The 26,472-nt window shown below is 38.2% G+C and overlaps 1 protein-coding gene across 1 annotated transcript in view; it reads left to right on the forward strand.

Annotated features, from left to right (window-relative positions):
• LOC122787182 (thymic stromal cotransporter homolog) overlaps positions 1–26,472 on the forward strand; it is a 273,770-nt gene that overhangs the window by 90,202 nt on the left and 157,096 nt on the right. Inside the window, exon 3 of the mRNA XM_044053765.1 lies at positions 9,592–9,748. Coding sequence (XP_043909700.1) covers positions 9,592–9,748 — 157 coding nt within the window. The remainder of the gene's footprint in view (positions 1–9,591; positions 9,749–26,472) is intronic.

Consider the following 26,472-nt stretch of genomic DNA (forward strand, 5'->3'; position numbering starts at 1 on the left):
AGAGAGATTAGGAATTTCCCCAGTGTCCAGGCTAAAGTACCCCTGAAAATGGCCATAGTTAATGGGAATATCATAGTCAGCACAAAGAAAAAAAAAGGAGAAGGTAACCACACACACAACAAACCCAGTCTCACATAAACCAACCACAACTGCAAACCAAACACATAAAAACACAAAGACATACTTGGAGGCTCTAATAAAAAACTTACCAAAACAATAGAGGCTCCCAAAGCAGACACCCAAGAAAACACCACCTCAAAACACAGCATATGCAACACATAGTACACAAAGTCAGTGTGCCCAACAATCACAGCCCTTAAGGCGAAACACCATGCCTGATACACTAGTAATAGGTGACTCTATAGTCAGACACACTGATGTTCCACTTACCAGGCTGAACAAGGAGAGGGTAAACGGTGAGCTGCCTGCCGGGTGCTAGGATCCACCACATAACACAAGCACTCAGGTCACTCCAAAGCAAGTACAAATATGACTCTGTCATTGTCCATGCCGGCGTGAATGACCTGAAATGTACCTCCTTGGACTACATGAAAAGAGACATAGAGGAGCTCTCTGAATATGTAGCCCAGGCCGGTATGACCCTGACCCTGAGCAGCATCTTGCCCTCACCAAGAATGATGCCACAATACAAAGACAAGATGATCAGCTTTAATAATTGGCTCAATTACTGGTGTCATTCTAGGGGGATCCAATATCTGTCTGCTTGGGATGACATGCTGGACAAGCCACGCTGCTTCGCAAGGGACGGCTTGCACCTGTCACCACTGGGCTTCCAGATATTGGCTAAGGCTCTTGCCACCCCCATAGTGCCTTTTTTAGGCAAGGCTCAAAAGACAAACCCACCACCTTAGAAAACAAAAAAGGAAAAAAACTAAGGGTAATGCTGCTCAACGCCAGAAGTCTAAATCTCAAGATGCAGGCTCTCGAAGCACTCCTCAGTATGGAGAGCATTGATGTCTGTGCAGTAACTGAAACCTGGTTCAAGGCTCCTGAGAGCACCCCAGCCCTACCAGGTTATACCTCGTATCATGCATTTTGGCCCCAGAACTTGGGCCGAACCACAAAAGGAGGGGGAGTGTCCATATTCATTAAAGACACCCACACCTCCAGGTTAGTGGCAACGCACGAAGCATCAGAGACCATCCATGTGCAACTAACCGTAGGCAAAACTGCTATACAACTTGTAGCATGCTACAGACCACCCTCTCAATCTCAGGAACTCCATTCAGCCTTCCTGAAGACATTGGAGGATATGAGTGTCTCACCAAATACCATCATATTGGGAGACTTCAACTACCCAAACATAGACTGGGTGCATTATTCAAGCCCCAACACCCTAGCCCAAAGGTTCCTGGAATTCATCAACTCAAATGCAATGGAACAACTAGTCACCTCCCCCACAAGGGGAAATAATATACTTGACCTGATCATCACAAACATAGGGACAAAATGCTCAACACCGGAAGTATACCCCTCACTATTGAGATCAGACCACAAACTAATAACCCTAGATATTCATATCCCACCTCCACCACCAGCACAAAAGACCACAGTGAGAAACTTCTCAAAAGCCGACTTTACACTCCTTAGGACTGAAATGGTATCCTTCAAGCCCCCTGGGCCAGTGGAAACCACATCCCACACTGCTGAATCCTTCACAAATGCTTTCTATGGACATCTCCAAGAATGCATGGATCATGCAATTCCAAATAAAACCAAGAGCCTTTCCACCAAAGGCAGGCATCCTATCTGGTGGACCCCAGCCATAAACAAACTTTATAACAAAAGAAGGAAGCTACTGCAAGACAGAGCAAAATCCCATAAAGAGAAAGCATCTCTGATCAGCACTAGCAAAAAACTACATTTGCTCATAAAATCATCAAAGGCCAACTTTGAGAGAAAAATCGCTAAGGACACTAAAGATAACTACAAGGCCTTCTTCAGTTATGTTAGAAACCTGGGCGGAAACCCTCAGATATGCTCAGAGTTAGTTCATAACGGCAAGAAATACACTGAACCCACAGATATTGCCAACATACTGGCAGACAGGTTCAGTGCAAATTTCTCCCCTCCCACTCCCCCAAAAGATGAAATATTTATCCCAGCTGAATGCAACCTCCCTGACATCTCAGATGTCCAGGTTAGAGCTGCTCTCAGCAAAGCTAAAAATACAGCATCTATGGGACCAGACGGTGTCCCGGGTTGCGTGCTACGTGAACTCCGAGAGGAGCCAAACCCGCACATAAGATTGCTGTTCAATCTTAGCCTTACTACAGGATATGTCCCTGAACACTGGCGTACAGCAACAGTGGTCCCACTCCACAAAGGAGGCACCTCTACAGACCCTGGAAACTACCGCCCCATAAGCTTGACCAGCCTGGTCTGCAAAGCTATGGAAAGGATCATTATGGAACTCATAAACAAAGACATCGGGGACCTACAGACAATTGACCCTACCCAGTTCAGCTTTGTAAAGGGCAGATCCTGCCTTTTAAACCTGGTGGACTTTTTTGAAACAGTCACTAGAGCCATCGATGAAGGCAAAGCAGTTCATACAGCCTACCTGGACCTGGCAAAAGCCTTCGGCATAATACCACACTCAGGCATCATAGACAAGCTCAACAGCTTAAATGTAAACCTGTATGTCACAAGATGGGTTGCAAACTGGCTAAAGGACAGAACCCACAAAGTCAGAATAGCTGGAGCTATGTCAGATTCTAAGCCAGTCACAAGTGGAGTCCCACAGGGCTCTGTCTTGGGACCCCTCCTGTTCGGCATTTATTTCTCAGATGTGCAGGCAAACATAGGGGGGTTGTGGCTGACTAAGTTCGCAGATGACTGCAAACTAGGCGCCATAGTCGATACACCAGCTGACACATGCATTCTTCAGAAGGGCCTTACAGAATCAGATGACTGGTGCCAGAGTCATGGCCTTAAACTAAATGCCAAAAAATGTATAGTCATCCCTTTTGGGAAAAACAAAGTACCCACAAATTACCACATAGGTGGTAATCCATTAAGTACGGAAAAAGTAATCAGAGACCTGGGGACCCAAGTTGACAGTGACCTCTCATTTGACACCCACGTCGCCAAAGTGGTTAGAAAGACCTTCTACCTTGCCCACCTTATCATGAAGGGATTCACATCCAGCTCAAAGGATGTCATTGTACCCCTATATTCCTCCCTTATCAGGCCTATGATTGAGTACAATGCCCCATTTGGTATGTACCTCACCCGGCACCTGCAGCAGCTGGAGAGACCCCAAAAGTACCTCACCAAGAGGATCAAGGGTCTCCAACATATGTCATATGCTGCCAGACTAAAGAAGCTCCAGCTCTGTTCAGTAGCATACCGCCTGCTCAGAGGTGATCTGTGCCTGACGTACAACGCCATGTCCAATCTGGAATTAATGGACATGCTCCACCTCAAAAAATCCAAATCCATCAGAGCCATGAGAGCTAAAGATCTAAACCTCAGCACAAATATGAATAGGACATGCTGGAGGGACAGATTCATAACCCAGAGGCTTCCCGCACTCTGGAACAGGATCCCAGTCCATGTTAGGCAGAGCCCCTCACTGACTCTCTTCAAGAGAAATCTTGACGAGTGGATGGGTGATCGTAGGTTTACCCCGGGGGTCATCTCTGTGTCACTACTAGACAGAGGCACAGTAAACTAAATTTATTTTGTAAACTTTTGTATCATTACATGGGGTGGCGAAAGCCACATACACTATGGCTAGGCTTGTAAATGCCCTAGGGCAGATAGCCTAGTACTATACTATGAAACTATGAACTACACTATGAAACTATATATATATATATATATATATATATATATATATATATATATATATATATATATATATATAGAGATATATATATGAAATGATGTCTGCAAGGGGAAGTATATACATCACGAAAACCAGGGGACCAAGAATGGAGCCCTGAGGGACTTCACAACACAGGGTAGCTTGAAGACCAATTCATCCTCATAAACACCCTCTGTAAGCTCTAGAGGTAAGAAACAAACCATTCAAGGACTGCAGAAGAGTGATCACACTGGATTTGCAGGTACTCAAACAAGATCTCATGGCTTGTGGTATTAAATGCTTCCCTGTGAAATTGAGGATGATGAATACTGAATACCTGCATTTGTTTCTTATCATTTCATCATTTACATTTCTAATGAGAGCTGTCTGGTTATGTAAATACGATTCAGGTTTCACCAAAAACACCTTCTTAATAACATTGTCAATTAAAGAGCAATTTAGACATGGATACATTTGAAGAATGGGCAGATTTAGAGTTGAGTTGCTTTATAGCAGGCCTAATTAAATCCTATTTTAAGTTCGGTGTAAGTATCCATTTCTTAGAGAAAAGCTGATAATCTGGGATATGCCTGGGTTTTGGACACCCAAGTAGGTTTTAATCATTGTAGGTGGACCTAGAGCTTATCCAGAGGTTGCTAGATGTATGCTAAAGGTCAAAGTAAGGAATAAACATTTTTAGCAATACTTGGGGAGAAAAAGACTGAAACAAGCTTTAGTATCTGAAAGTAGACAAGAAAAAGGGAGACCAAGTTAAGATGTAATATTTGTTTTATAATGCAATTTATTAAAGAAAAATCTGATGAGGTGCTAATGCTGGGAAATAAAATACAAAAGGAGACTCGGACAATGTTTTTAGGAAAGGAGAAAGATTTGGAGGTACTATTTAAGACGATAAAGCATAGAAACCAAATAGTCTGCTGTCTGCAGTTTACACATCATTCATAGAGGTAGTGACCAGATCTTTCATTACCCTACTCATCATGACAATGGAGTCAGGGGGAGTACCTGGAATCGGAAGGTAGGCCAAGGAAGAATTCATAAAATACAGGTCAGTGAGTCCAGCTCATTTGTTCAGAAATTATGCAAGCTTATTTAAGAAAAGGAATGTAGGATTGTTGAGAATTCTGGAGCTCAAAAATTATATACAGTGTTTTTAAGAGTCCAGCAGTACCCAGAATAAAATGTGACTCATTTTTTGATTCTGTGCTCAGTATATTACACAAGGGTCTATATTACTTACTTGAACTGTCAGAATGTCAAGTACCCTTCCATCAACACCTAAGTGTCGAACGTCCTCTTCATTGAACAGCCACATCATTGATTTCTTTCCAAGTTAAAGAAATTGGTAGCCCAAATACGAATGACACAATTTAACAAACACTATGAAGTGGAAGGCTTCACCCACAGCCCCCAATGTGGGGGGCTATGGCTTCCACACACACCCTAACTAAATATACTAACTCTGAAATCACACTACAGTAGGGAAAAGGGCAGATTTCAAACAATGGCCAACTGATTTCATTCCTTTGAAAGAAATCGATGATGTGGCCATTCGCTGAAGAGGTCGTTCGACACTTAGGTGTCGATGGAAGGGTACTCGACATTCTGACAGTTTGAGTAAGTAATATAGACCTATTACACAAGGCTGATATTCTCAGTGTATATTTAGACTTCAATAAAATTTCTAATGCTGTGCAGAGTAGCTTTGCGAAAAAAGTGAAGGAGGCTAAAGTGGTAAAAGAGTTGGTTAAAGGGACTGGTAACCATCTCAGTAACAGAACTCAGCCTGTGGAATGGTACTTTCAGACAGGAAAGTCAGAATCACGGTGCCAAAAATTTTGGCTAAGACCATTAAGCTTTTAGCATTCGCCACTGCTTAGGGGAATAAGGGAACTCAATTCATCTGAGCTAATGCACTTTTCATACAGTGTTATTTTGGATAACAATTTGAAATTTTCGTACCCATTAGTGAGAGTCTGGAATATGAGACTGAATGACCAAAAATGTGGACTTCTATATATTAAGTCCAAGACTGCTGTTCCATAAAATATTCCCTTTTCTCTGAGGCATTGAACTCTTGAAGTTGGTATATGTAAGTCTGAGGGGTTGCTCCCCACAGGTGGTTGCAGGTGGTCTTGACCCCCTGCAAAATTCATCTTTAAAGGAGAAAAGCGATGTTCAGCATTCACTGTCTTCCTGTGTTTTTCCTTTTTTCAGCATTTCAGGACTCACTATTATGAGTCCCAACATTTCAGCAGAGAGCCATTATTTTGGATATATTGTAATACATGAAACATTTACTTAGTCTTAGAATGCAGAGGCTAATATCTGAGCCCATTGTATGCTTTTTATCTGTAAAAGAAGTCCTATGGCTAGCTGATGATGGGTAAAATTTGCATTAAAGGGAGTGAGACACTAAGTGGATGTTAGAAAAGCCCTTCTTTTGCAAGGCCATAGTGTTGTATTACAGTCACATGCCAAATTTTATGACTGTTTATTTTATCACAAAAATAATTATTAGCAGAGCAAAGAAAATAGCTGAGGACTCATGAAGAGAATTCAGAAGGTAACTACCAGAAAGGAAGAGCTACACAGTCTGTTGACTAGACAGACGAAGTGATCTTTCTTCTATTTTATAATTTGCATATTCCAATTAGCACAGCCTACAGATTGACAATTACAAGGTAACCTCAGGCACTCTGTAGTGGATGTATACAGTAGACTGAATCTTCAGTCACTTCTAAAATAAAGGCCTGCAGCTGTTCACCACACACTTAATGTAACTTTTAATCATTATAATTCAGGTCAGGAGTGACTGTTTTACAAATAACAGACTCCATCTATATGTGGACAATAGGGGCAAGAACCACATTTAGACATAAACGGATTGCTTATACTTTTTTTGAACAAAATACTTTTGATGAAATCCTTAAAATTAAAACCTCTCTTGTAAATAAAGGATGGTTTTTCACCTACTTTGTTTTTTATATTACGATCTTCAGCTAAAATAACCCAGTTTTTCAAAATAATGTCCCTGATAGCCATACTGTCAGAATTAAAAGATGAAACAAATGCTGTTCACATATACATACTGGTGAACTTTTTGAAATAAATGGTGCTCTGTTTTATGTGAAAGGTAAATTTAATTGTGGGACTTGAGGCATAGTATATGCAGCCTTATGCCAGCAATGTTCAGCTTTTTATATTGGTAAAACCGAGCGCAGGTTGCGTGACAGGATCTATGACTACCTGTACAAAATCCGTAAACAAAAGTCTACTAATGCTTTATATAGGTATATTTCTGACCATTCTGGTCATCAGTTTAAATTTATCATTATTGAAAAAGTTACACAGAACATTAGGGGTGCAGCTTGGATATTACATTTGGAAAAACATGAATTGTATTGGATTTTGGCTTTCAATATGGTGGGTTGGCCTGGACTAAATGATATGGCATTGATTGGCTGTCTTCTGAAATTAAGATCAGGAAATAAATGAATGATTGGCCTTCTCATTATTTGTTGCTGGTTGGGTTGGACTTAGAGCTCTTCTGTTTTATTGGCAATTTTTCAAACTGATTTGCATATGAAGACCAACTGGGCTAATTTGCAATGTCTTCAATATTTATTTAGGTTTTTAACACACACACACACACACACACACACACACATATATATATATATATATATATATATATATATATATATATATATATATATATATATATATATATATGTCTGTATATATATATATACATATATATATATATATATATATATATATATATATTTACATTTGTTTTTGATTATGTATTTTTCATGTTTTTAAGTGTTTTAAGTTTTGAAATAAGAATTATTCGTTTGGGTGATAGTTTAGGAAGTCATGTGATTTGATTTCTTTGTATAAATATTTGATTGTTTGAAGGATTTTAAATCCGATGAATTCTCGTTATTTACTTTATGAGAAAAAAAGCTTGTTTTTTTGAATAAAATTTTTTTTCATGTAGCTTTTGCTTCCAGTTTGTTGTTTTTTTTTCACGGTGAAGATTTACCCAACACCTTTCTCACCTCACACAACATGATTACTCCTACTTCTTCAGTTCCTACATAAAGCACTCCCAACAGTGCATAAAAGAAGACATCCCCACAGAGTAAAACCTCTTTCATCTGTAGACCCAGAAATCCAACACTGCTGCTGCAATGTAGCTCTCAAGTGTCCGTGATTTTGCCTGTAAATTAGATCAAAATAGTAAGGACTGCAGTCTATAAATAATATCAGAAATTACAGTTACAGATTTCTAATAATATTTAAACTATGTATATAAGCACAAATCCTCATTTTGTAACTTGTCAAAGTGAATAATACCAATATCTACTAATTCTGGGCCTTTATCCTCATTATTCTAGATTTTATTCTTGATTCTCAATCAAAGAGCTGCAGAGCTTCAGGTACAAGTGCAGGTCTCCATGTGCAGCACTGGTCCATATGTCATATTTTTTAACATCTAATTGGAATGCCTTTGCTCCTTAAACATCATCTGCTACTATATCCTGGTTAAGGCATAAGCAAATATATGCAGACAGTATAACATATGTGACTGTGTTTATACTGTATGGTCTGACAGGAATATAGAAGGGTTATACTGTAACATTGATTACTTATATTCCTCTTTATGTGCTTCCCCAGCCTTTTTCTTATTGTCAGCACTGGTTTTCTTTTGCAGTATACTTTGCCCTGTATCATTAATGCTCATTGAAATCATTTGTTATTTGTCCTGCACAGTCATTTAGGGACTTTGTAATTGAAGTGTTTGCATAATTTACTGTCTGTATTTGATGTTTGTATTATTTTTACAACTATAATTCATAATTTGAGACAGGCTTCATTTTTAGCCCACATACTTGCCCAGTTAAGAAAAATCAACTAAATAAATAAAATATTCTGTGCCAGCAGTTACTAACCAGTGGTTTAGCTCAGGTAAATTAAGCATACCTTGATGTCCATTTGTGTGTGTGTGAGTCTGATAGGAGCAGGAATATACATGTGTAGTTCCTAGCACTAGATGCTTGATTGTTACTAAAAAAACAGTTTCTTTCCAGATATCTCAAGCTTTGCTTGCACTGCATACCTCTCAACTGTACAGATGTTCACAGAATGCACAGATTTGTGCCTCATATTCTTCATCTATTTCTCATAAATTTGTGTTTTTCTAGCAAATCATTGGTAAATCATTGAAGTTTGAAGTCAGAAAATAATGACATACATTTTAGTTTCAGACTTCATGCCCTTGAGAAAATTCATGCTAAACCTTTATTCTATCAACTTTCTAAATTTGTAAGAGGAATATTTAAAAAGGGTTCCTAGTTTTGGTCCTTAGCCCCCCCTCCCATTATTTATGGCTTTGTCCAGATTTGTCGCTCTAAGATGTTGAAAGGTATGGCTGCATCATCTACCCAACCTGACCATATGCCAGGCAGTGAAATTACATCATGGACTGTAAGTACAGGTAAGATTTACCTTCTTCCACCTTCATAGGCAAATGCTCTGTAATCCACTGAATTAACTAATAACTTAATAACTATATACTCTTTCCAAACTAAGAACCATTTCAGCAACACAGATACACATAGCAAATGTCTGACACTGAAAAATGCATCACTAAGAGCAAATAATTAGTGAAAAGTTTTGAAGCTGTCCATCATTACCTGATCAGTATTAAATTAACATTTTTTTTCAAGGATACACCTTTGCCTGGATGCAGTCTTCCACAGCGTTCATGTCTGTTATCTCAACTATAGTGTTCAACTCTGTCTATCCAATTACTCTGGAGTGGTACAGTGGATTCTGCTTGCTGCTTTCAGCTGGAATCAGCCTGCTGAGTATGCTTCCGACATGGTGAGTATAAAAAGATGCATCCCATAATTCTTGTATTGCCTTTTCTGACATGGTAGTGTAACACTAACCATATTGTAGAGGTATCAGACTGATGTCTCATTTTAGCTTTTACTGTTAAGTGGGGAAAAACAGAGGAGATACAGCATCTTGTTTCCCATGAGGTCCTCTTGCCACTAACATATGTCTCTGAAAGGACTCAGTTACCGAGATATATACAAACCTGGGACAGCAATTAAGAAAACAGGTGACTGTATAAACTAAAATACCAAAGATTTAATGCTAGTTTTCTGATTTTGAGTTTGATCTGCTCAGCAATATCACCATTAAAGCTTAAACTGTCAGCACAATGGAATGTGATTTCTAATAGAGTACCTGGAGAATGAAAATTCCTTTCTGTCAGGAAAAACAGAAAGTGAAATGTGAGGGATATTGTTACAGTTTAGACTTACAGGCATCATTTCCTTAAATGACATCCACACTGTATTTTGGGAGTTTGATGAAGAATAAAGGACCAAGTTTAAAAGAACTATTGTGAAACCTTGACTTTAGTACTTGACATATATAATTAATGCTGGAATGGCTCAGCATGTTGTTATTGATCTGGGTACCTTTTCTGTAGATGGGCTCCTTGTGTGATTTATCCTACAAATACCAAATGCTTTAGATAGATCTAAAAACAGTGCACTGACTGAGTCCTTATGTGTGATGGTGAAATTTGTCCTACTCACCAAGGCAGTGTAAACTCCATGGGTTGATTTGAACCTGTACATTATATAGATTCATAGATTCATACAGTGATGTCTCTCATACTAAGACATCACTCAAGTTTCCCCTCACTGTCTCTAATCATGTAATCTCTAGTATCTCTTTTAAATATCTTATTAGAATTGCCTCAGGTCTTATTTATCACATACTAATCTGTGTAACAAATGATAGGACTAATGATTTTTTTTTCTAAACATATTTTCTCCAACTCATGTTATTGTTTTTTTCATTGCACTCTTACTGTGAAACATGTTCTATGTTTTTCTCATTATAATGTTTTTTCACTCTTAAGTTTTGTAGTGTTACATGATACTTTGTGATTTTAAAATATCTGTAATTGATTTTTGGTTATGATTGTGGAAATTTTCTCCCTGGGCTTGCACTGAAAATGGGCATATTTTGGCCAGTCAGACTTTGCTGGCAAACAAATGTCAAATAAATAAATAAATTGTTACTAGACTGATGATCTAGTGAGCTTTTCTTAGCCTAGCCGATTTTCCTGTAAGAATAATGATGTCCTGTATCCAAATGGAACATTGAGAACCAGGCATTTATAAGTTATCTTTGTCCTTAAAGGGACATGGGTGCCAGTCTCAACGTAAATTTCCTTTTCCCCATCCACAGGTCCACATTGCACATAAATTGGGTAATAGATGAACTCAGCTTCACATGGATAGAAAGCCTGTTCCATAGGAGGGGCAGTCTCTTCAGCATGTTCTGTTTAAGTCACAGATAGAAGTATTTCTGATGTTGTTTGACTTACAAATATGTGGGGTTTTCAGATTATAAGCCAGACATAGAGCACCCCTCAGTATTCTGTAGGAGACTGAGTAGTAGGCTTTAAGGCACTCTGCTTAAGGCAGGTAGGTTACACCTTGTATTCTTTTTGCAAAGAACCTCTGAATTCACTCTAGTTTTTGCTCATGCCTGGTCAGGTACATACCGAAGCATTGTACCCTATGATTGGTCTGATAAGGGCAGAGTACAGTGGGCTAATAATCTCTTTGGACTTGGATGCCATGCCCTTACTTATAAATTGTGCAACATAAAAAGATTTCCTCAGCTCTGTGGCCACATGGTGGTCAAAGGTAAGGCTACTGTCTATATGCGTACCCATATCTCTGACCACTGAGTCAACTCTCAGGGGCGTATTAACAACATGGTAATTAGCCAGATGTCTGGCTTCCCAAAGGGCACAATTATGCATTTCTTAGCATTGAGTTTAAGGCCATGGCTTTGGCACCATTTATTAGTCAGAGATGGGCCTTCTTGAAGAATGCTAGTTTCTGCAGAGGAGTTAATAATAACCCCTAGCTTGCAATCATCTGCAAACTTCAGTGTTTGCTTCCATTTCAGATAAATAGATGCCAAAAAGGAGCGGACCTAATACCAAGCCTTGGAAGACTCCGCTCATGACTAGCCTTTTGGTGGAGGTGGTTTCACCTATTTCTGACCTCCTGTGTCCTGTCAGTGAACCAGTTGGCTATCCAGCAGATGATAAAAGGGTTTATATCTAATTTAATGACCTTGTCTATAATGCCTGAGCAGGATATTGTATTAAAAACCTTGGTCTAGGTAAGCTATGTGCACAGTCTTATCAAAAACAAAACAAATTTTTTAAACAAGGAAAACAGACAGCAGTCTTAGGACAACTTTTAAAGTATCTTTGCAAAAGAAGTAAACAAGGTAATGGGTCTGTATAACTTTAACCTATTACATCCCATCCCTTTTTGTATATTGGAAAGTCAGGAAGGCATCATCATGTTTCAAAAAAACTTGTGTTTATTAGGAATCTTACTGCCTTTGCTATAAATTTCAGCATTTAGATATCTAACCTTTGGTAGTAATAATTTAGCTGATCTGGACCCTTTCCTCACTCTCTTGACTGGCTCTTCCAGTGGTCCATTTTCTTATTTCATCCCCAAACCTGGACAAATAACATTGTGGATGCTTCAGGTTGCTTGTGCTACAGCTATGGTGCTTTGTGGGTTTAAAATGATCAACGCATGCAAGATATCTGAGTTCAAGACCCTAAAGAAGAAATTAGTGTCCAGATCAGAGTGACAAAACCAACTAGGAACATACCACTTGCTGGAATTGGGACAGACCTGCACACATAATGGTACAAAATTAAGATGGACCCTCCAAAAAGGTCAATAAATTATTGAAAAGGAGACCAGAATTAGTTGGTTGGTAGTCTAGCTGAGGAGGTACTTTGGGTTGGTGGACTTCCCCAAAGTATTTTAAAAAAATACCTGAACCTTTAAAACTGCCATTTGGGATGAGCTTTTTACTAAATCTCTCACTAGGTGGCAAGAAAGAAAACAGCAGGAAGATGATTAGGTTCATAAACCATATTCATAATTATACTTGGAGTTTAGTGGAAAGAATTTCCATATGCCAATGAGACAAGTACTGGCTGGAATGTTCTACAGTTTGCTGAGCATGGGTTCTCAGAGGTAACATTTTCTAAGGAATTGGAACTCTTGAGCATTTATAAATTAATCTTGGATGAGTGTTAACTTTACTCTTGATATCTTGTTTTGACAGCAGACTATCCCAGTCGTAGCTTATAATTTCCTCTACACTTTTTGCACCAGTTGTATGAAAAAGTATACATGTAGACCTGAGATCTAAACTAGAGGAAACAATATAAATACGAGTTGTCTTCAGGTAATAAATCAATCTAAAGATTTAATGTTATGAAAGCACATCTTTGTGCTTGATTTGCGTTTATTATTTTCTTTCAGATAAAGTGTCTTACTGCTTGATGCTTTGCCTTTTTAAATATCTGCATTTACAGACCAAATTGAGTATTAAAAATAATAAAGCATTGCTGTATGGAATTTAGAAATCATTTAATATATACACAATTTTAGCAAGGCAAAGCATCTGGATTTTCTTTAACAACAGGCAATGAGAAGGTTAATTTGTGGTCCTCCATCAACTTACATGAAGACCCAGCTTGTGAAACCATCCAGAGGTTTGTTAAGTCCTCATGACATTGTTTCTTAGTCCTTTAGTATGATGTCCATCTTAATACTTCCTGTGAAATGGGTGGGTTCTATCCAGTCTCCATTTTGTTTGTATGCTTATACAGTGTCGTCTGAGATATCAATTATTCAGTACAGGAACTGCTTAATTTTTATATGTAGTAACGATTTAATTAATCTGAACAAGATGTCCTTGTATGTTTGATAAGTAATAGTAGTGCATTGCTTACCTTTTGGTAGCTAGATTTTTCAGTGGTGCCCATTAAATGGCCATCTTGTGATTTTGTGCAAATGTCCACAGTAAAGCCTACTCTCATTTCTAATTGCCGGGACCATTTTCTACCCATCCTTACACTCATAGATACAGATTTAGTGTTTGATTTTTATTCTGAAATGTTACTAAGACCAATATCATGTCTTTTGTTATTACCTTGTCACCAGACATCATTAAAATTAATGTGTTGCCAGACTCCATTTTAAACAGCTTTTATTTTTTTGCCAATTGTCTTTGTATCCAGTTTCAGCTCTACCCTCATACCTGCCATTTCAGGAGTGTCTCATATGTATTAGCTCTTTTTTCTTGCCTTTCCAGAGCTTTTGATTCTGTCTCCCACTCCATTTTTTTTACAAAAATTGCATACCCTAGGGCTCAGTACCAGATCTCTACAATGGTTCCATAACTACCTTTCAAAGAGATACCAGGCGGTGAAATGACTCAACATTTCACCCTTTCTTCGATTTTACTTGGTTTCCCACAAGGCTCCATCCTGGGACCTGCCCTGTTTAATATCTTTATTAATGATCTTGGCAAGGATTGCAAAAATGCTTCCTTAGTACAATATGCTGATGACTCTACATTAACTGTTCAGCAAATAACCCTGAATACAAAAACTACCACAGGAATCCATCATTTCCATAGAAACTTGGCTGTCAACCTCCCAGCTATTCCTAAATATGAATAAGTCCAAATTAATAATTTTCTTCACAAAACATCTTTCAACCAATAGTCCTCCTTCTCTATTACCTCCTCCACCAATACCATAATTGAACTTGTTACAAATACCAAACTTTTAAGTTTCTACATAGACAAAGACCAACAATTTGGCTATCATAGTCAGTATTTAGAATAAAGAAGCACCAAAAACTAAGACCTCCCTATAGGGCAAAGGTTTATGTATCTGACACTGCAAGAAAACACACTGCCTCTTATTTCCTCCAGCATAATCCCCTATATTCACCACCTATCTTCAGCAGCATCCAAGTAACCCAGCTAAGTGAGGTTGAGCAATGTTGCACAAAGGATCATAGGATCTTAGGAGGTTACTAGGCTATTGACCCAGGGGTCATTTCAAGCCTAGCCATTTCATCCCAATGTAGTACCACAGATACTCTAGTCAATACCCAGGATTGTATTTAATAATGATTGCCCATGTCTAGGAGGGTTATGAGCACTATCCCCAGTAAGAATTTATGGTGTCCCATCCACTCATCCAGGTTCCTCTTGAACAGTGTCATAGAGGTGCTTCACATGACTTGGCAGCCTATTCCAAAGATGTGGCAGTTGCTGGGAGACGACTCTATCCCTCTAGCACATCCTATTCAAGTTGTAGGCCATATTTAGGTCCCTGGAATGGGTAGCTGTAGTCCTGCTTGATTTATGAATATGTAGCAGATTCATTAGGTGTGGGTCGGAGATTGCTCTGTAAGCCTCCCCTAAGAAGTTTATACGATAGTGAGTATAGTGACAGGGACTTTAATCAGTCTGTGCAAGCCATGTGCTAGAGTCCCTTGATCTTAGAAACCTCTAAGGTCTCACCAGTTGCTGCAGGGTTTTTGTACAGTACATGCTTAAAGGGGCATTATACTCAATTATGGGCCTGATTGGTGATGAGTATTGAGGGGATATAACCTCCTTTGCTCTAGAGATGATGCCTTTTCTAATCAAGTTTGCTACGTATATAGTCTTCCTTACTACAGTAGATACATGGTGGTCAAAGTTAAGGTCGCATTCTACTTGTGATCCCAGATCTCTTATCACTTCATAGGTACATAGGGTATTGTTGTCACTTTGATAGTGTGAAGGGACATTGTTTTTACCACAAAGAATGATGATGCATTTCTTTGCATTCAGTTTGAGACCCTGACTAAGACACCAGTCGCTGGTCTACATATGACCCTCCTGAAGTATACTAACATCATTTGGGGATTTAATAATTGCACCCAGTTTGCAGTCGTCCACAAACTTGGTCATTCACAAGGTGGCAAAGTTTGCCACAAGTCTCCCCCATAGGCCCCATCATTGCACAGCCCTTGGAGCTTTCATTGGCTAAAACTACCCCACTACCTAACACACCTCCAACTCCCTTTTGTACACAATCTTATTCCCAAACTGAATGATTGTCCATCTCACAATAACCTTATACAGCTATACAATTCATCCAGACCACTACCCTAGCCACATATGGACTAATTTTTTTAGTTTCTTGTTAGCATTTAAGGGGTGATAAAAACTTAACAAGGATAGTATTTAAAATTACATTTACCAGTGGTATATATTCTAATTGTATTCACAAATTTGCCTTGGAGATAATGGTGAACTATTAATAAAAGCCGTTTAAATTCATTAGCAGTGAAAACATTAGAGCTAGTAACTGCCATTAATTAGACGATTAGGGCATAAAGTAACTGGTGAAAAAAGAGCCTTAGGATTCTAAAAATCTATAACATGGTCATTAAATCCTGAAAGCTCAAAACTGAATCTTAGAAAAAAAGGAGGTAGTTTCAAAAATGCTAATCTGTCTAGGTGTAAAACTCATCAGTGATTTTTATTATACTTTTTATAAACAATACATATAAATCCAGCTTTATGGGAAATGTATTATTGTAAATAGCTTATCAGATCTGTCTGTTAAATAATACACGTATAAATCAGGAATTCTTAGTCCTGTTCTATCTTACCTGCAGTTAATTCCAGTATTCTTTTCTTGGTGATTTAGGAAACCATATTGAAGGATTTCTGGGTGAGTTGTTTAAAGTGGAGTCATCTAACTGACATGAATATGCCAGACATGGCATTATTCTATTGCATTAACTCCAGGATGGTACAGAGAAAGAGAGGGAGACAGAGCTTATCATATTAGTATATAAGCCACCATCAACACCACCACACAAACAATGTTACTCTTAAATAGGAAACTATACACTGGGTAACATATAGTAAAACAAATGTACATAAATAAACATTGAATTGCTATCTCAACATATAAATGAGAGGCATGGAGAAGTTTTCCAATAGGTCAATAGGTCTGGGCTAGAGACTATAGACTGCAAAATGGCAATTGTGCAATATTTTTATAAGGAGTGGGCCCTTAAAGTATGCAGCTAACATGAAGCATTGCAAATGAAGAAAACATGCAAACCAGTTAAAGGCTGGTCACAAGCAAATGACTCATGTCCAGTTGTCAGACAATGGAAATCAGAAGAATTAATTGGCATACAAGATTTTACTATGGACATGATGAGTTTGACAAAAAACATTTGGTGAAAGAAAATTAAACCACTGCCCTATCATGAGTGTATGACAAAACCTGAAAATAAAAAAGATGATGGACCAGTAGCATTTTCATAGAGATATTAAAAGAGAGATGCCAGACTGGATCACTGACCACAGAGGAAAGAAATCCAAATAAATTCTTAACAATGAAGTGACCAGGATACTGTTTCAATGCTCCAGGCAGAAGAACCCTAAGGAGTCTATATAAACCACATTTCTGTGCCCATCTGAACCATCAAGGTGATATCCTGAACACATGATAAGATCCATCAAGAGGCTGACTATACAGTGGGGGAATATTTATTTGATTAAAGAAAGACCTTAACTGTTATTAAACTTAGTATCAAAAACAACCAACTCCAAGAACTGAGGGATAAAGTCCTGACCATGCAGCAGATGAACCAAGTTGAAATAACAGATTGGGAATCGGTATGAGCTGACACGGGAGGATAAGAATGAGCAGTTACTGCCAGCTTGTCCATTGTGGAGGGAGAGAGGTGTGTCTAGCTCACCACATGGATGACATCTAGCAGTAGGGTCTCACCTAACTCAAGATGTCTGGCAACTGTACCCAAATAATGAATGGGCTGACTAGGGCCTACCAGTAGAGCTATTGGACAAGGTCATGGGGAAGAGCAAATAAAGCATTATTGATGTAATAGCAATATGTGTATGAGTAATTGTAAGTGTATATGAATATAATATTTTAGGCAGGGGGCAATCACCCACACCCCCTACTAATTATATATATGAACTCCTAAATTGCACTACAGTGAGGATGAAATCCTACTCCCCACTGTACAGCAATCTTGCACATGCAGCATTCAACTTACAAATGGGACCCACACACACACACACACACACACACACACACACACACACAGACACACACACACACACACACACACACACACACACACACACACACACACACACACACACACACACTCACACACACACACATATATATTTGTATATATGGGTCTACTTTTAAACCCTGAATCACTTGCTCATCGTAGGGAAATATGCCCTTTTCCCCACTGCAGTGTGATCCCAGAGTTGATATGTATAGTTGGGGGGGGGTGTAACTCCCACCTAGGTGGATTTTACATAGTCTGGTGTGGTTCCATGAAGTTTTGGGCAAGTGCTTACTTGCCCTGTGATAAAATGGCTGTTGGGGATTTCAACCGTTCGTTATTTTCAGCCAGCTGGAGTTTTGTAAAGGATGATATATCCTTTGAATATCAAACTGATTATACAAGATGCTTGTGTTATAGATGTATTAGAACTGTATGTCATTTGTACGTCGGACTGATTTTGTGCAGATGCTTGTGAGCTTTGCTTGTGTTGAAATGTATCAACAGTGCTCCCTGATCAAATGAAGAGAAATGTACATGTATTATTTTATCTGAATTAAATGCATATATTTTAATAGAGGATACTGGCACAGCAGAGGTTAACTTTAAGAAAAATAAGGAAAATGTAAAAGAAATGCTAAACCATTAAAAGGTACCTCACAGTGCAGAATAGGACCAGAGATGCTGGGTCTGTGGACGAGCCTTTGTCCATTAGCTCAGTGAAAAGAGAGGAGGTCCCAGGCACTGCCATAAACATTTGGATGTGCATTGTGGTCATCTGTGCTAAATTCCTATCTCAGCTTCAAAGGGGGAATACTGTTAGGCCAGCACCACAAGGGACAGCAACTTCAAATAATTTATTGATAATTTCTGTATCAGACTGGTTTCAGCATATAGCCTTCATCAGTGATAAAACCATACTGACAAATGGTATCTTATATACAAAAAAGATATATCACTTCCTGTGATCTCATTTCCCCCTAAACAACAGTATAGCTACAATTTATCATTGAGACCCGGTGCAAATAATCCTCCTAATTTTACAATCCATTTTCTTTCCTTATAATTCAAAATGAAATGCCACCCCATCTTACAGGATCTATCCCCCACAATTTTATCAATCACAACAAAAGAATATCTAGCAGTAGAATGAGACTTGGTGTGTCTGTACAGGGCATTAGTTATCCGTTTGTTACGAATGTCACTAAAATGCTCAGACATCCGATGCCATAAAGGCCTAGAAGTTTTCCCAACATAGAAGGCAGAATATGTACAACTAGCCAAATTACAACCCAGTCTGACCTACAATTTGCATAAATGCGAATGTCAAAAATATTACCAGTATTTTTGCTGGTGAACTACTTTGTTTTATACATGTATTTACAAAATGTGCAATGTCCACACGCATACAATCCTACCAGTCTATACCCTGTCAGAGTTTTACATTGGCTGTTTGCACCTGCCGAACAAGAAGCAGGCTTGTGCATTTGGGCAATTGTTTGGATTCTGACATCTGACTTTTGGAGCCTACTAAGGGTGTGATGGAGTTCTGGGGGACATATTGGGACTTTTGAGGAGAGCATTTTAATTTGGTATGCAATTAACAACGACCTGCTTTTTTCATTTTCAAAAAACAGACTTGGATGTGGGAAGAGGTTAGCATTTTGTTTTGTCAATACATAGTCAGACTGGGTTGTATATTTGGCTAGTTGTACATGTTTTGCCTTCTATGTTAGGCAAACCCCTTTACGGCATCGGATGTCTGAGCATTTTAGTGACATTCTTAACAAACGGATAACTAATGCCCTGTACAGACACACCCAGTCTCATCCTACTGCTAGATATTCTTTTGTTGTGATTGATAAAATTGTGGGGGATAGATCCTTTAAGACGGGGTGGCATTCCATTTTGAATTATAAGGAAAGAAAATGGATTGTAAAATTAGGAGGATTATTTGCACCGAGTCTCAATGATAAATTGTAGCTATATTGTTGTTTAGGGGGAAATGAGATCACAGGAAGTTATGTCTCGTTTTTGTATATAAGATACCATTTGTCAGTATGGTTTTATCACTGATGAAGGCTGTATGCCGAAACCAGTCTGATACAGAAATTATCAATAAATTATTTGAAGTTGGTGTCCCTTGTGGTGCTGGCCTTTTTGAATGTTTATAGTTTTACTTTGGCCGTTTGCACCTGCCGTACTTGCTAGCTCTATTTGGGTGTAACTTGATACTTTTTGCTGACTGTTGGCATTGGGACACATTGCTTCAGTATCAGTTGCTGAGTTTGGATTTGTTTCATTCTATTTTCCGGTTGATTTAGTTTGTGGAAGTTCACCTTTATCTGGTTTAGTATTTTACTGCGCATTTAGAGTTCCTGGGTACAGTTTCCCCATCATTTTGAATATTTTGTCGACTCAGAGTGGTGGATCAAGGGTTCTTTTTGGTTGGGAACATGAAGCAGGGTTGTGCATTTGGGTGATTGTTTGGATTCTGACATCTGACTTTTGGAGCCTGCTAAGAGTGTGATGGAGTTTTGGGGGACATATTGGGACTTTTGAAGAAGAGCGTTTTCATTTGCTATGCAATTAACAATGACCTGCTTTTTTCATTTTCAAAAACAGACTTGGATGTGGGAAGAGTTTAGCGTTTTGTTTTGTCAATACAGAGTTCAACAACAGGGTAATTTCCGAGTCTTGTGGGATGATTTATGCCTTTTGAGGGGGATGTAATCATTTTTTAACATGGAATCAACTACGACTTAACTTTTATCCCGTCCAAGGAATGTTTTTGGGTAAACTTTGATTATTTGGGCCTGGCACTTCATCTGTGAAAGTGACGAACAGTCCCTCTAGCTTTTGTTTTAAAGAACAGTGCTTTTTCTGAGACTGGGGACTATTTTGTGAGCTAAATGAAAACGGATTTGTAGCCTACATATTTTACACTCGAGGCGAACATTTTTTTGCTGTAGTTATTTGTGGGGATGAGTACAATGTAATCAGAATTGTTTGATATTAGCAGTCATTTCTGTCAGCATTCCACATATGGCTCAATGCTATAGCCTATTTTGTATGTTTTGTTTTATTTAGAGGAATGTCTTTTAGCCCGGTACTTTTTTTGTTGAAATGGCAAATGGTTCTTGACTCTTCAAAATTAAGAACAGTATATTTATGTTTTGAAACTGGGACCGTTTTGTGACTAAATATTGTATATTGTGGAATGGACCAACATTTTATGTTTCACACACTTTAGGTGATGTCAGGATAACATTAGCCCTGGATGTAGAGTGTATTATTAATGAAAGTTATCAACATTGTTATTTTTGGATAGAGAAAGCAATTCTTTGCTAGTATTGTACATAGGGTTTAACGCATAGCCCCTTGTATTTTTGCTTTCTTATGGTCTGAAAAGTTTTGTGTTATCACTATTTATTTGATTATTCTGCTACTAGGGGTTTTGACTATACCAAAGCTTTTCATCATATTTCCCCTATTTCTTTGCATGAAAATGCTTTGTACACGTATCAATCACACAATGAGTATTGTATGACATTATCTTTTTGCATCTTGGCATGTCAAATTTACTATTTGGGCAATTGTTAATGTGTTTTGTTGTAAACAGGAATGTTATATTAAGTTCTTTTGTGACTTTACTGTTTCATATGGGGAATGTTTATGCCCTTTTGGGAAGATTTACTATATACTGGAATCTCAAATATTTTAGGAAGTTAATATTTGGGAGTCCTGTGTTTAGTATAACATTTCTGGGTAAACCTTGACCAGTTTGGGGTCCAAAAATGTATGGACTATTATTTTAAGCAATTTGATCAATATCTAGTGAAAATTGGGATTTATTTGATCAGTTGTACCTGTTTTGAGTTTGAATAGTCTACATTCATTATAGTGGGACATAACCATAGGCATACAGATTCTTGCGCGTAACATTCCAATACACATTATTACATGATATTGGTATTGGGTATTAGGGTGAACTGTTTGTAGAGCCATTGACTTACTCTGGGACTCGTTGTTCTTGCTCTCTATTGGGTTCCTCTGGATTTGGCAATATTTTTGGACTTTATATTAGGATCAGTTCTCTGGAGTTGGCTGTGGGAGTCTGACCTGTGTGGATTGCCTGGAATTGGCTATACCCACATAAGTTTTGGGAGTGGATGTTCTGTTTTTTGAGAAATATCAAGTGGGCAGCTTATTGTCACGGATTTGAATAATATTCTTCAGGGCCTTTGTGCCGATCATAATGATATCCAGGCATTTGGATTGAAAGCATCTACTGATGGCATGGTTGAGGAGGGCCATGTTGATCCAGTTGACGGCTGCAACTTGTTATTTAATAAGCTGGGCAAGAATATGAGAATATTGTGTACTAACATATGGCATTTGAAGTTGTTTAAGGCTTATCAGAGCAAAAATGTCACGTCCAGAGGTCTTAGAGTTAAAATCCAACCTTTGGTTGGCAAACTGGATGACACTCTAATTCAGGAATGGGGCATGACACAACAGAAAGCCTCAATGTCTTTTGTCAATATTTTGACATCTTATTATGAATGTATTATTGAAGAGAATATCCATGATGTTACATGGATATGTGAAGAGGTTAAAGTTTTTGAAGGGCAGCCACAATATGTCAGCAGCCTGAGCAAGCTTTCCAGAGAACTTTTGGTTTTTGAAAATCAAATAAAGGAGAAAAAGGTGTGCAAATATACTAGAGACGTAGAAGATTATGAGAGGGGCAGGCCTTTTGAGTCTCAGAGGAGTGTCAGGTTTTCCAAGGGTCATAAATATGGGGTTACCCCTCGAAAAAAGAGACCTCAGTCTATTCTTAAGAAATCAAACCAGGGATATAGTACCTCAGGGGAAGATTCCTCAGCAACTGATACTAAAAACACACATGTTATGGATTCCCCAGATCCTTAAAAGTTATGAAGTCAGGACCACCCTTTAGAGGTAGAACACATAGGGATGGACAGAAACATAGGGGGAAATACAATAGAGAGCTTACTGCTATCAATGGTGAAATAAATAAATAAATTATCTGGCAACGTGCATGATATATTTGGATACATTTTTATCCTCTGATCAGAAATGATTGCTCAGTAAAGGCTTGAATTATATACCCAGTTTGTTTGTGGATGAAAATGTTCTTGTTTCTGATGTTATAGCTTATTGTAGAAAATTAATCTTAGGTTATTTTTTGGTTTACAAGATAATTCTCCAAGACCGATGGAATTTCATTTTCACAAAGCCAGTTTTAATCCCCCTATGAACAAACATGTGGCTATTTTTCAACAGGCGGTTCTTAAGGACTAACATTTCAAGTTATGTTCTTCTCGGGTGTTGGGACATAATTTGTCTAGAGATGAACAGAAGGCTCTTAGAGATCTTCAGGATAACACTGATATTACGATCCTACCTGCAGATAAGGGTGGGTGCCATCGTTGTTATGCATTCCAGTTATTACTGGGCTGAGGAAAATAGGCAACTCACTAACCCCCAGCAATATATGCGTATGCTGATTGACCCCACCCCCAATTTTAAGAAAGATACTGATGTATTTTTTCACAAGCAGTTGAGGAAGGTATAATCAATGAAAATGTCAAACAACATCTCACGGTTAAAGAACCTGGTAAGCAATATTTATATCTTTTGCCCAAAATACATAAGAGTTTGAACCAACCCCTTGGAAGACCTACTGTGTCTGGAATTGGGTCTCTTACAGAGCCGCTATCAAGTTTTTTGACCCAATATTTACAGCCCTTGTTACCATATATTCATGCTAGAATTAAGGACATGACTGAATTTTTGCAGATAGTGTCTGAATTGCAACTTGAATCAAACTGGTTGATGTGCACTCTGGACATCAAATCTTTGTACACCAGTATACCACATTGGGCTGGTTTACAAGCCCTGGAATATTGGTTGAATAAGGACACTCTCTATCTTCCAGGTTTTAATACTCTACTCATTTGCTTGGCTGAGCAAGTCTTGACTAAGAATGTCCTCTATTTTAGGGGAGACTGTTATTGGCAAACCCAAGGTACGGCAATGGGGGCTTCGTTTGCCCCCATTTATGCCGATCTATTTATGGGGTATATAGAGGAACAGAGGGTTTATAGTGATTCCCATAACATCTACCTACCAGAAATTGATATATGGAGGGGATACCTTGATGATATCTGGCTTGTGTGGAGGGGGAGCTCAATTATTTATTGGAACACATACAATATCTCAATGAGAACAAGTGGGGGATAGAATTTACCCTCACTTATAACAGGGATGAAATAAATTATCTGGATGTTAAAGTTTTACATCAAGAGGATCATACTTTGCTTACACTGGTGTTCAGGAAATATCCTCAATATAACAATTTACTATACACATCCAGTTTGCACCCCAACCACATGGTCAGAAATATTCCAAAAATCACAATTTTTGAGGATAAGAAGAATTTGTTCCTCAGAGGAAGGTTATAACACATTTAAACAGGACCTCACATATAGATTTCTGGATAGGTGATATAAACAGAGGGACATACACAGCGCAAGTCAATGGGCATCCACTAAACCTATATCGGAACTTTTACAGTATAAAAGGAAATCAAACCAGGAGGTGTCGGATGCCATCAGATTGGTAACTACCTATGGTAGGAATACAAATTTATTGAGGGAAGTGATCCAGAAACACTGTAATATTCTTATGGTAAATGAGGAGCTAGGTCAATTTTTTGTCAGAAAGATGTCAATTTTCTTATCGTAGGGAGAACATTAGGTTCATATTTTTCTCATTATAAAAAGGTATATAAGGAGGGTCAGATTGGCCATCAGGCAACTCTCACAGGGGATAGACTGGTAGGATCTTATGTGTGTGGACATTGCACATTTTGTAAATATTTGTATAAAACGAAGCAGTTCAGCAAAAATACTGGTAATAGTTTTGACATTCGCAATTATGCAAATTGTGGGTCAGACTGGGTTGTATATTTGGCTAGTTGTACATGTTCTGCCTTCTATGTTGGGCAAACTTCTAGGCCTTTACGGCATCGGATGTCTGAGCATTTTAGTGACATTCGTAACAAACGGATAACTAATGCCCTGTACAGACACACCCAGTCTCGTCCTACTGCTAGATATTCTTTTGTTGTGATTGATAAAATTGTGGGGGATATATTCTTTAAGACGGGGTGGCATTCCGTTTTGAATTATAAGGAAAGAAAATGGATTGTAAAATTAGGAGGATTATTTGCACCGGGTCTCGATAAAGTGTAGCTATATTGTTGTTTAGGGGGAAATGAGATCACATGAAATTGTGTCTTTTTTGTATATAAGATGCCATTTGTCAGTATGGTTTTATCACTGATGAAGGCTATATGCCGAAACCGGTCCAATACAGAAATTATCAATAAATTATTAGTTGGTGTCCCTTGTGGTGCTGACCTTTTTGAATGTTCATAGTTTTACTTTGGCCATTTGCACCTGCCGTACCTGCTAGCTCTCTTTGGGTTTGACTCGGAATACTTTTAGAACCTGGAGTCAGGTGACCAGATGAGGTCATTCTGCCAGCCCTCTTGGAAATTATATTTTAGATATTACAAAGAGAAATCTTAGACTATTGAGTATTCTGTTGGGGAAGCCTGACTAGAAAGACTCTCACCCACAGCATCTTGCCTTGTGGTAGTAAGTAACTTAGCTAGGGAATAGTAATTCTCTTATATTCAGTCAGGAATATAGTGGGGATTAGTTTAGATATTGTTTTTATTTATTTGTTTGAGTCTTTCCATCAATGTTCTTTTCAATATTTCCTGTGATCTGAACTCTGTGATTTACTGTGAATATATATTCAGTATTTTCATGTACTTTTATTATTCATTATTAAATGTAATTAAAAGTAAATTATAGACAGCATTAATAAAAATAGGAATACTAACCTGCTATCTTCTGCTCTTTTCATAGACCTTTCCAAGGCCTTCTGTATGGTTAACCATCAACTATTGACATGGATACTTAAATCACTTTCTCTTGACTCTAAATTAGTACAATGGTTCCAATCCTACCTGGAAAACAGAAAACAAGCAGTCCTGTGGGACAATAAACTATCCTCTCAGCTTCAAGTCATGCTTGGAGTTCCACAAGGATCAGTTCTTGGACCACTCCTTTTTACTATTTTTATTAATGATCTGAAAACTTCCCTTCCCCAAGCTACGTGCATACAATATGCCAATGATTTAACTCTGATATGTGCTGCATCTTCTCCAGCAGAACTCCAATCCAATACACAGTCTTTACCTTAGTAGAAAACTGGTTCCATAAAAGATGTCTCCTCTTCAACCAAAAAAAAACTAAATTATTACTTTTTACTCCCACAGAGAAATCCCCCCCTATAAATTTTATAGTTACATCAAATAATGGCACAGAAATTGCTCCCGAGACCACCACCAAACTCCTGGGTGTAACAACTGACAACAGTCTCAACTTTAACACACACATTAATGCAACTATTAAAGCAGTTAATAGAAAACTTGGATTCCTTTATAGGATCAAG

This window comes from Protopterus annectens, chromosome 13.part0 (assembly GCF_019279795.1).
Source record: "Protopterus annectens isolate FY-2018-M chromosome 13.part0, PAN1.0, whole genome shotgun sequence".
NCBI lineage: Eukaryota > Metazoa > Chordata > Ceratodontiformes > Protopteridae > Protopterus > Protopterus annectens.